The sequence below is a fragment of the Archocentrus centrarchus genome, chromosome 23 (genome assembly GCF_007364275.1).
Source record: "Archocentrus centrarchus isolate MPI-CPG fArcCen1 chromosome 23, fArcCen1, whole genome shotgun sequence".
Taxonomy (NCBI): domain Eukaryota; kingdom Metazoa; phylum Chordata; class Actinopteri; order Cichliformes; family Cichlidae; genus Archocentrus; species Archocentrus centrarchus.
The window spans coordinates 19,665,257-19,677,562 of record NC_044368.1 but is presented as its reverse complement, the minus strand read 5'-3'; the positions used below and the strand labels follow the sequence as shown (position 1 = coordinate 19,677,562).

General features: G+C 41.6%; 1 protein-coding gene across 1 annotated transcript in view; it reads left to right on the top strand.

Moving 5' to 3' along the window:
• Positions 1–12,071, top strand: part of sult4a1 (sulfotransferase family 4A, member 1) — a 28,926-nt gene extending 16,855 nt beyond the window's left edge. The window contains exon 7 of the mRNA XM_030720451.1: positions 8,928–12,071. Within this exon, the coding sequence (XP_030576311.1) occupies positions 8,928–9,040 (113 nt within the window). The 3' untranslated portion in view covers positions 9,041–12,071. The remainder of the gene's footprint in view (positions 1–8,927) is intronic.
• Positions 12,072–12,306: the final 235 nt, after the last annotated feature.

The following is a 12,306-nucleotide window of genomic DNA, read 5'->3' as shown; positions in this document are numbered from 1 at the left end:
GGGGTGGACGAGATTCACCCTGAGTTCCTGAAGACTCTGTATTTTGTAGGGCTGTCTTGGTAGAGATTCCTCTGGAACACTGTATGGAGATCTTCAGTGGTGCCACTGGATTGGCAGTCTGGGGAGGTGGTCCCCATCAATAATAAGGGGGACTGAAGAGTGTCCTCCAACTATTGGTGGAATCACACTCCTCAGTCTGCTCAGGAAGGGTGCCAGGGTGCTGGAAAGGAAGGTCCATCCGTAAGTTGAACCTCAGATCAAAGAGGAACAGTTTTCATCCTGATTGCAGAACGCTGGACCGACTCTAGACTTGAGGATATTTGAGTGTGTGTACGAGTTTGCTCATCTAGTCTACATGTATTTTGTGGACTTGGACTGCATCCCTTGGGGTATCCTGTGTGTGTGTGTGTGTGGGGGGGGGTCTGTGGGAGTATGGGGTGTCTAGCCCACAACAATGGGCCGTTCAGTCCCTGTACAACTGCAGCAAGAGCTTGGTCCGTACTGCCAGCAATAAATCAGACTCATTTCCTGTGGGTGTTGGACTCCACCAGGGCTGCCTTTTATCACTGATTCTGTTCAGAATTTTTATGGTTTGAATTTTGTAGGCATAGCCAAGTGCTGCAAGGCTTCCACCTTGGTGACCTTAGAATTTCATCTCTGCTTTTTATGGATGATGTGGTTTGTTGGCTTCATCAGGTGATGGCCTCCAGCACCAGTTGGTCATGGTAAAGAGAGAGCTGAGTGTGAAAGCAAAGCTGTTGATTTACTGGTCAGTCTACATCCCTACCCTCACCTATGGTCATGGGTTTTGAGTAGTGACTGAAAGAATGAGATTGTAGATACAAGTGGCAGAAATGAGTTTCCTCTGAAGAGTGGCTGGCCTCTCCCTTAGAGATAGGGTGAGGAGTGCAGCCATTCAGGAGGAGATCAGAGTAGAGTCACTTGAGGTGGTTCGGGCATCTTGACTAGGATGCCTCCTGTGCGTCTCTGAGGTGAGGTGTTCCAAGCATATCCTATTGGGAGGAGGCTCTGGGGGAGACCCAGGAAATGCTGGAGAGATTATATCATTCGGCTGTCCTGGGAACACCTCAGTGTCCCCCTGGATGAGCTGGGCTTCTCTGCTTAGATTGCTGCTCCCACAACCCTACCCTGGATAAGCAGAAGAAAATGGATGGATGGATGGATGGAATTCCACTCACTAAAACTGAAACACAAACTTCTTGAATGCTCAGAACCACACAGCAAGCCATAATTAGATATTCCATCACAAATGTTACAAACAGTACAAACACTGTGGACTCCAATTTGCAGAGGGGACATGTAGCAGATGTCTGTCAGAGCCAGCTGACACTTGTCAATCAATGCTCCTAATTCAAACATCCAGGTACAAAAAAAAATTCACCGCACCCAAAGTTCTTTTTTGTACCATCGCACCCACTGAAAACACTTGCAAACCCTTTTCATACAACGAGCATCGATGCACAACACACAGCTTACATGTTTTGAACTCATGAGTCATGAAATGCATGTTTTCAAAGCCTTGTCCAACTGATATTTGTCATGTTTAATGAAGGGAGGGCAGGGACTGCAGGAGAGAGAATTATTACTCATCAAAATGACTCTTTTACAAATTAGACAAGATCACTAGTTTTGTTTAATTTACAGTCTTACTTATTTTGATGTGAAAACCTGAAGAAAAAGAAACATGACCACAGACATTTTGTAGGAGAATGGCAAATAGTTTTCATTTATTTATGCAATTTGATAATTTAAGTTATTTGATTAGATATGTATTGATTGTGTTAACAAAAATAAATATATAAATTAAATATCCTACTGAAGGATTGTGGCTGCTGTTTTGTGGTGTCTGTGTGCGGGTCCTGGTTGGTGGTAGTGGGGGGGGGGCTTGGATGGATGCTCTTATGGTCTTGGGGGTGTGGGGGCTGGGGTCCCTGTAGTGGTGGGTGCTGGCCCTTGGCCGGGTGGCTGGCCCCCTTTGAGGGGGTTGGGGTCTGGTGTCTGGGGCCCTGGGGCCCTGGTGCCTGGAGTCGCCCATATCCCGGCTGGGCCTCTCCCTGTGTCGGAGGGATCTGCGCTCCCTTGGGCGCGTGGCCCGCATATCCTCAGGGGGCACTCAGTTGTGTGGGCGGCAGTTCCCATGAGGGATGGGTTGGTCCTGGTCATATGTATCCTGATCACTGTGTTTGTGTATGTGGGTGTGGGTGGAATGTTTTATTTTAGTCTTTTTTTTTTTTTTTTTTGTGTATGTGTGTGTTTGTCTGCAGTGTGGGTGGTGGGTGGTGGCCTTGGGCACAGCGGTGCCCTGGGGGTGTGGCCACTTCAGGTCCTGGACCTGCCCTGTGGTTGGGTGTAGGGAACTGGGGTGTTTAGTGAGCCAGTAGTTAGCTGGCTTTCTTCCTCCAGGGGTAGTGTTCTACCTCCAGGTCATATGTGTCCTGACCCTTCTCCTCCTCCCACTCAATCAAACAACACATCAAACACACTTAGGGTCTTTTGCGGGGGTGCCACAGTGAGTAGGGCCGCTCCCTTGGCTCTGTTCACTGCGCTGCATGATGTCCCACCCCTCCTTTATAATTACATCATAAGGCTCACAACATGTCATAATACACATAGGGCCTTGGGGGGGAGGTGTGTCACGCAGTGGTTAGTGGGTGGAGCTGCCGAGGTGGCCCCACTTATTTATTCACTGCTGCCTGCTCCTCATTTTTATTTACATCTTAGACATTGAGGGCCTTGGGGGGTGTGTGTGGATGGGCGCTGTTGCTCAGTGCTCATGTAATATCTGTCCCCTCAATTTTAATAGCACTGTAGCTTTCACACAGTCAAACACATTCCTCTCACTTCATACACCCACATACACCTAACACATCATCCCAACCACTTTGAGTGGGAGGAGGGGGTGGGCGGGTCCTACTGTTTTTCTTTTTTTATTTGATGAATAATTGTGGCAAGGGGTGACCTTTTTTTTCTGGCTTGAGCACCTGCCTCCAAAGATGTCTGTGCTCGTGCCTGCTCTTATTACACTTTGACTCACGCTGACAGTTTACTTGATTAATCAGGGAACATGTGCATGTTTTTTTTTCGTTTTTTATTTAAGAGGCATTTAAAACTGTTTTCCGAGTATGGCTAAGGTTAATATATAAGCACCTACAAACCTTCTTTCCACTTATCTTTCTTGGTCCTGGCAAGTTGTTATATGCTGCTTTTTGCTGATATTGTGTACATATAAAAGGGCATTTTCATTTTCTAGATCCAAACAAAACCGTGCATACTTGCTGGTCTACAAAGTCCAAACACAGAAAGGGAAGCTGTTGTATGGCCCAGCTAGTGGTGGGTAGCTAACATCTTAGACTAGGGTTCCAAGGACTATGCCAGAAGTGACCCACCAAAGGGTCCACTGCAGCCCAGGCTTCATGAGAAAACTGCAGAAAAGCAGGGCTCAGGAGTTAGAGCATATCAGACACTAGTGTTATGGTTGGTGGTTCGGCCCTGGGCATCTGCATTTACAAGTGTCTTTGAACCTAAAAAATTGCCTCCAATTATTCACCTTACCTTTTCATGTAGTTCCTCCTCTCTGAACTTGTAGTGCAGTTTACTGAAAAGTGTGTTTAAGTGTAAGATAAATGTGGTTAAGTAAAACCCACAATATTTCCTACTGAAATGTTATGTGAAGCATAATGTCTTAGTGCCTCAAATTTGAATATGAGGAGCACCTTGGTTGAGAAAATGTAGTTACTTCCTACCATTTCTTTCAGCTTCAGAGCACTTGAAATGACAAACATGTAAAATGGAACTGCAGATTACATACAGAATGGAGGGAAAAATAAATCAGAAATGTACATTAATTTAAAATGAATTATTTTCCCAACAAGCAGCGAATTAGCATTTGAATTTGGTAGAAAACAGAATAATTTCAAACAAACACTGCAAACAAGAGTTCCAGGAAAACACAAATCTTCCACAACACTGCCCTCTTTACATTTCCATGAATAAGTGCAACAAATGCAGTTCCTGGTAGAAGACTGGATAAACATGCAGTGAGGAGAACAGAACTTTATCTGTGTTGCTCACACCAGCTAACCCTTATACAGCAACTTCTCTTTCCAAATCATTGTCCTTGAATGCATTGCAAGTAGATTTCACAAGACCTCACTGCTACTAAAGTAATGGTGCCCATTTGCAGCAGTGCAGTTAATTCTTTCACTTTTTAGTGTTGCTCCTGCTCATTCACCCAGCACCGTAACTCCTTCTTTTGCTTAAGGCTCTCTGTGTTTATTAGGTTGACCTCAGGTCATCTTCTAGTAAAATGGATATCTCTTCCTCACTCAGAAAAATCTCATTTTTTGCTCTAAGCTTCCTGAAAGCTGTTAGTTTCTTAAGGTGTTTACCTCCATGTGATTTGAGTAAAGACTTTGTGGTGATATTGGAATATTATGCAGCTCTATTGCTTTATGCTCCATGTAGAAGTTTTGTGCAAGCTTTGTTTGAGTGTTGTAGTTTCAGTGTTTTTCATATTCAGTTCAATTCAATTTTAGCGCCAAATCACAACAGTCACCTCAAGGCACTTTGTATTGTGGGTAAAGACCCTTCAATAATACAAAGAAAACCCAACAGTCAAAATGACCCCCTATTAACAGCACTTGGTGACAGTGGGAAGGAAAAACTCCCTTTTAACAAGAAGAAACCTCCAGCAGAACCAGGCTCAGGGAGGGGCAGTCATCTGCTGCGACCGGTTGGGGCTGAGGGGAGAGAGACAGGACAAAAGACATGCTGTGGAAGAGAGCCAGAGATTAATAATAATTAATGATTTAAATACAGAGTGAAGTATAAACAAAGTAAATAAGGTGAATGAAAAGAAACAGTGCATTACGGAAATCCCCCAGCAGCCGAGGCCTATAGCAGCATAACTAAGGGATGGTTCAGGATCACCTGATCCAGCCCTAACTATAACATTGATCATAAAGGAAAGTTTTAATCTTAATCTTAAAAATAGAGAGGGTGTCTGTCTCCCAAATCCGAACTGGGAGCTGGTTCCACAGAAGAGGGGCCTGAAAGCTGAAGGCTCTGCCTCCCATTCTACTCTTAAGTATCCTAGGAACCACAAGTAAGCCAGCAGTCTGAGAGAGAAGTGCTCTATTGGGGTGATATGGTACTATGAGGTCTTTGAGATAAGATGGGGCCTGATTATTCAAGACCTTGTATGTGAGGAGAAGGATTTTAAATTCTATTCTAGATTTAACAGGGAGCCAATGAAGAGAAACCAATATGGGAGAAATCTGCTCTCTCTTTCTAGTCCCTGTCAGTACTCTAGCTGCAGCATTTTGGATCAGCTGAAGGCTTTTCAGGGAGCTTTTAGGACAGCCTGGTAATGAATTACAATAGTCCAGCCTAGAAGTAATAAATGCATGAATTAGCTTTTCAGAAATATTGTGCAAATGCAAAAAAAAAAGGCAGTCCTACATATTTGTTTAATATGTGCATTGAAGGACATATCCTGGTCAAAAATGACTCCAAGATTTCTCACAGTGTTACTGGAGGCCAAAGTAATGCCATCCAGAGTAAGTATCTGGATGAACACCATGTTTCTAAGATTACTGAGGCTGAGTACAAGAACTTCAGTTTTATCTGAATTTAGAAGCAGGAAATTAGAGGTCATCCAGGCCTTTATGTCTTTGGGTGGCTGTAACCCAGGAGGTAGAGCAGGTCACCTACTGATCGGAAGGTCAGCGGCTTGATTCCTGGCTACTCCAGGCTGCATGCCAGTATATCCTTGGGCAAGATACTTTACCCCAAGTTGCTCTCCGATGCAACCGTTGGAGTGTTAATGTTAGATAATTAAAGCACTTAGCTCAGTTAATCATGGAAGTGCTTGTATGAATGGGTGTGCAGGGGTAAACGTGTTGTAAAAGCACTTTGAGTGCTCAGACTGAGTACAAAAGTGCTATATAAGAACTAGTCCATTTAAGACATTCCTGCAGTTTAACTAATTGATGTGTCATCTTGCTTCATGGATGATAAAGCTGAGTATCATCTGCATAACAGTGAAAATGTATGCAATGCTTTCTAATAGTACTGCCTGAGGGAAGCATGTATAATGTAAATAAAATTGGTCCTAGCACAGAACCCTGTGGAACTCCATAATTAGCCTTAGTGTCTGAAGAAGACTCCCCATTTACATGAACAAATTGGAGTCTATTAGATAAATATAGACTCCAATATAGACTTCCTGATATATAACTGATAGAGGTTAGGTTGTAACTAATTAAAGCTTTTCAAACTAACTGCAAACTTGGCTTACTTGAGACCCAAATCATTCTGACTGCCGCTAGAGGAAATGTGTAGCACTGCACGTTAAACGTTTCCCAGTAGTGTCAAACATAACATAATTCAGTGTCATTCAGTGTGCAGTGAGCTTAAAGCAACACCTTTTTGAGTGAATGGGAGTTTAAGTAAAGATTTTTACTGGTTAGTTATTATCTGCCTAGTGACAATAGTGATGATGAAAGAGTTTGTGTATTGAGACCTGTCTCAGGTCACTGACCTGTAGCAAACAGGGCAAAAGGTTAAAGTAGGGCATGCAAATTTACCCATTACATGTTGTGCAGCTGACCTAATCATCTGATAAAGTCTAAATACAGCTGTGTCTCAGCGCTTCCTCATGTAAACTAGAATGAGTTCAGGACTTGATATAGAGAAACACATTTTCTCTTCCAGCCACCAGCTGCAGTGCTCAGTAATTTACATTATCTCACAGTGTCATAGTCAGTGCTTTAAACTCCAGATTTGCAAGGCTCCCTAATATCAATTTCTTTATAATTTAACCAAAATTCTTGATACACAATACTACTATAAGTGGCGTCAATGGTTTATCACACATACGCCTAAGACTGTAAATAATGTTTACTGTTCTTCTACACATAGTGTAGAATAGTTCTCCTCTGGATGAACCCTGCACTCCAACTGTGTCTCAGTCCTCAGGACCTCACATAGTCCCAGGAGTTCCAGGAGAGGAGTTCACCCTTATGGGCAGCATGGGGGTGTGGTGGTTAGTGCTATTTCCTCACAGGAAGAAGGTCCTGTGTTCCATTCAGGCCCTGGCCAGATGGCTTTCTGTGTGAAGTTTGCATCTTCCCCCATGTCTACGTGGGTTCTCTCAGGGTACACCGGCTCCCTCCCACAGTCCAAAGACATGTGGGAGGGAGAAAAAAAATCTTAAAATGAGAGAAGGAGCTGAATCACCGAATTTGAACTTAAACACATAATTATTAAGAAAAAATGTCTGGGTTGGCTGTAGCTCAGGAGGTAGAGCAGGTCACCCACTGACTGGAAGGTCAGCGGTTTGATTCCTGGCTACTCCAGGCTGCATGCCAATGTATCTTTGGGCATGATACTTAACCCCAAGTTGCTCTCCAAAAAAAGTGTTAGAGTGTGAATGTGTGTGAATGTTAGATAATAAAAGCACTTAGCTTAGTTAATCTTGTATGAATAGGGTTAATGTAAACGTGTTGTATAAGTGCTTTGAGTGCTCATTCAGAGTAGAAAAGCACTATATAAGAACTAGACCATTTACATGTAGTTAGTGGGGTTAGGCAGAGACAACTTGCATTTCAGCATGTCCCTGGCAAATCACGTGACTTCTGAGGCTGTCATTTATATTTGTATGCTGTGTGGCGTTAGGCTCAGTGTGTTTTGTATTGAGTGCCCGAAAGTTTCCTGAATGTCTGCAAGATTGACCACCAAAGGTGCCTGATGTTGCTGTGCCATCAACTGCAGCACTAACAGCAAGACTTCCACTAACCTTTGGGGTTAGGTTAACTGGTGATTCTAAATCACCCACAGGTGTGAAAGTTTGTCTGTCTCTGTGTTATCCCTGTAACAGATTGGTGACAGACAGGGTGTACCTGTGACCCCGAATTGAATATGTGGAAGAAAATGGATGAAGTTCACCTTTACAGAAAACCATACTGACTCTTCTTTAGCCTCCTCTCATTTATCTTAACTGCACCAAGATTTTCATAAAGAAACAGGTGTAAAAGCCAAGCTTACACTGTATGTTTTTTGTTAGGATATCACTTGCACCTTCATCAGGTGTGCTCTCTGAGCCACTGCTCTGTGCTACTCTTGGTTGGTAATTATTGAAATTAATTGATTGCATGGATCTATATAAATTAGCATGCTGTTAATAGATCATCAAAAGAACTTTACACTCCTGTGGGAACCTTTTTCAAATGTCCCATGATGTTCAGTCACAAAACTGATGCTGTATCTCCTCCGTACCCCAACAGCAGCTTTTTGATTCTTGATTCTACACTGGTGTCTACATTACTAAATCTGACCCTAGGTATCACGACGAAGGCTTTGTCCGCTTATTTCACCTTTTATTAACTTTATTGTATGAAATAAGAACTGCGCAAAGTGCTCATGTTAAGCTAGTTATTTTAATTATGTATGTTAATTTATGTATTTTTCTGGTGTTTTCTAAATGTTAATGTTTCTCAGAGAGAGCCACATGTAGGAGCTGCTAACAATGCTGCAGAGAATCCTGTGAAACCTTTTTTCTTCATATGACTGTACATGTCTTTACATTTGTTACCTTATTTGCTATCATTTTGATTTCTGTATACATTTTTTATGTTTACTTACACTTTCTGTCACATTTTTGTTTTTTCTTTTTCCATCTGTTTTTTTTCTTTTAGTGTACAGAAGTCTGGTGTTTGGTCTGCTATAGGTTTTAAAGCAAGCTGACAGTCAGTCTGATCTGTCACATACACACTGCAGCTGGTGAGTCACTGCTGTGCCAGGCTGCACTGTCTGCAGCAGAAACATGCTCAGTAAGTTGTGGTGTTTTGAGCACAAATAAAGTCATTGGTTATTAAAAATCCTAACTATGCTCCCTTTCCCTGTAGGACGTGTTGGTCTGTGGAAAGACATCTTCACAGTGTCTATGAATGAAAAGTTTGACGCAGTGTACCGGCAGAAGATGGGGAAATCCGACCTGACCTTTGATTTCTGCCTGTGAGGGGCACCTGTCTTCAGCCCATCCCGTCGTACCGCCTCCCCACCACCCACTTATCTACGCTAGTACAGACTACAAGTGCTCATTTCCTGTCAAAGCTCAAGCTCCTACATCTCCAGTCACTCTGAAGTTTAATGGTTCTGCCAAACAATGAGATCACACTAAAAGACTTTTCCCATATCATAATCCAAAGTCAACAGTGATCAAAAATCACACTGTTGTGGAGATTACAGAATTTTCTTAATCAAGAGTTAAACCAAATCTCCCCCTATCTCCACAGCATGCTGCAACTGGTTAGGTTTAGTTTAGGTTTTTTGGAGGTCAGCCACTGAAGAAAGCCTTGGTGAATGAATTCATAACAGAAATTCAGCATATACAGTTATTTGTGATGAAAATACACTGGGAATCAAAGAGTGTTTCTGAACAAGGAAAAGCAATCAGCTCAGCCATTTAATGGGGTCATGTTATGGTGGTCTTTAACCAGATCTAAGGACAGCAGTACCCATGTTAAGACAAGGAAAAGAACCAGTACTTAGACCACCCTGGAGGCCGCATAGTGGACACAACCTTGACATGTTGTCACATCATGAGTTAATATGGTGAGCAACTGCAAAAAGTTGCATGTTTACTATATGTCCAATAGATTCAGGCACAATATTCATCTCTCTTTGTGGCCCTTTGACAAATATAAACGTTCCTTAAAGCTCTGTTTTGGTCTCCACTATAATTGTTGTGAGAAATATCAGCGTATTCTAGCAGACAGATGACGAGTGCTAACCACCAGTCTGTGGGTAACTTTATCTACCTGGAGCTGGGCAGACTGTGTGAAGACAGCTGACTGGAGCTTCATAAGCAGATTTATGGACATAGGTTATTAAAAATCAAAACAATGAGATAAAATGCTGAAAGATTCTAGAGATGCATAATAATTCTCTGTGGGTTTGCTGCTATGAGGAACGATTTCCAGATTACACAAATTGTTTTGACCGACTTTTACTGTAAACACATTTGTCATGTTGTTTGCCAGAACTCCGACTTGTAGTTTGTATAAACTACCTTTATTTAAACAGGGAAAGCTACTGAGAGCAGGCTCTCTTTTACAAGGACCCCTGAATATAATACACATTTATGTTGACTCATAATATGAAAATAATATTAAAAACTCATATGTATAAAATGATAAAACCAAATATAAACAGAATAACATGAACATAATAATGCATCAAAAAAGAGCAGGTATGATTGAAATGGAAGATTTATCACATGATCCTATGTCAGTATTATTGTGATGATTTTAAAGGACTAAATAGTTTTGGCACCTGGAACAGTGTGAAGATGAATATGGGCAAAAAGACTCTTATTTAATATCTAATATAGGTCTAATATACCCAGGAAGTTTGCCTGTAAATACATAAAGTACAATGTTGTTCTCTTCTCACTGCCAGCAGCTTTCTCATATCTGCTCCCATTTATGAACCTGAGGGTGGAAGGACAAACTGCTTTGAGAACAGAGGGAGGAGAATGCATACAAGTCATTCTAACATGATCCAAAATATATGAAAATGTTGATTGAACATTTGGTTTGGTGCATAAAACAATGACAACTTTTCCTTTGAAAGTCATTATTCCATTAATGGTTTTAAAGCAGAGCTTCTCATTAAGGAAGAAATCTGGCTATTTATAACAGGTGTCCCAGTAAATGTAGTAAAATTCACTGCAATGTAACTATTAACCATTGTAGAAGTCAGCATATATTTGGTCTGAGTTTAACAATAATTTAAGATAAATTAAAGTTTGGTCAGTGGAGGGCTCTGCTGTATATCAGCCACAAATATGTGGACACGTCTGATTGTTCTTCAGACAAACAATTACACTCTATGTGTGTGAGTGTGTGTGAGATGCGAAGAGGACGACTGTCTTGTTAATGCCCAAACATATCACCTGAGTACATCAGGGCCCCATTAAATTAATTAACTTGCCACTGACGTAATCCAACCAGCAGTGGATGGATCAGCTCTGGAAACACTGACAGGAATTGATTGAAAGTATCAGACAGACCATATTTATGCTATCTAATTAATCTAAAATAGCTATTAACATTTAGAAATTCTGCAATTCTAGATTTAAAGAATATTATATTATCAGCAGTTTACAAAGACTCTGCTGGAGCATTTTGTAATAAAATGTGGCCCTCTGGTGGTCAAAATGAGCAGCTGGTGCTCGGTTGCAGATGTAATTGCAGATTTTTGAGCCCCGTAAGTGATATTATATCCACTGGGGCTAAAACTTGAAAAGCTTGTTGTGAATTTAACACAGAATAGAACCAGAGCTAAGGTATGAGATCATTTAGAGTGCACTGGTTCTTTTTGAATTACTTTCAAGACTCCCCCCAAAATAGACTTTTGATAATCTCCCACTGGTCCCTGCTGACCCTATCTATACATTTCAACCCCATCTCATGGCAAGCTGTAAAATACTCACAAAATATTTTTTCTCTACAAACACACAAAGGGAACAGAAAGCTCTACCACCACAGTGAACAGAACATCTTTTGTTTTTCTCAGAAATGTCAGGTTTTGAGTTGGGTGAGCAGAATATTAATCCATAACCAGCATTAACTGAGTTCTGCTACTCACTGTAGACCCACAACAGCACCACTATCTAACTGCAATCAGACTTACTAACCTGAGACATCACTTACAAACAGTACAACACCTTCTACTCCTACCTGTCCTCTGTTGCTGCAGTAGTTCAAGCAGACAAGTCCCTGCGCTCTACCTGACACATGTGAATGTCTTTATTGTGTGGATGTAAACAACAACCTCAGCACAACTCTGCACATTCTTTCTTTTCCGTGTTCTCATTTCTTACAGTAATGCTGTTTACAAACATTGGCAAGGCTTTTGCCAGCCCAGCTCCACTTTTCCTTTTCCTTTGGGTTTTGATACATGCCTGTATCTGTTTCTGGACATCCTTTATTGTATCTGACATGCTTTGCTTGCTGGTTTATTAATAAAGTCATGTCTTCAGTTGATATCTGATGGATGGGGACTCTTTCTTTTAATGCTTCATTCTCAAAAATGTGTTTAGTAGTTTTAAAATATTGCTACTGTGAGAAAGAGGAAATGAGTATCAATAAAATTTTGTTTTTATGTTGCTCTGAAAAAGAGGCTGACAGTAGAAATGAAGCCTCAGGAAAACCTTGGGCTTCGGCACGTGACGCATCATGCCTACCTACAGTACCATATGGGCCTTTTTGATAGTGGTTC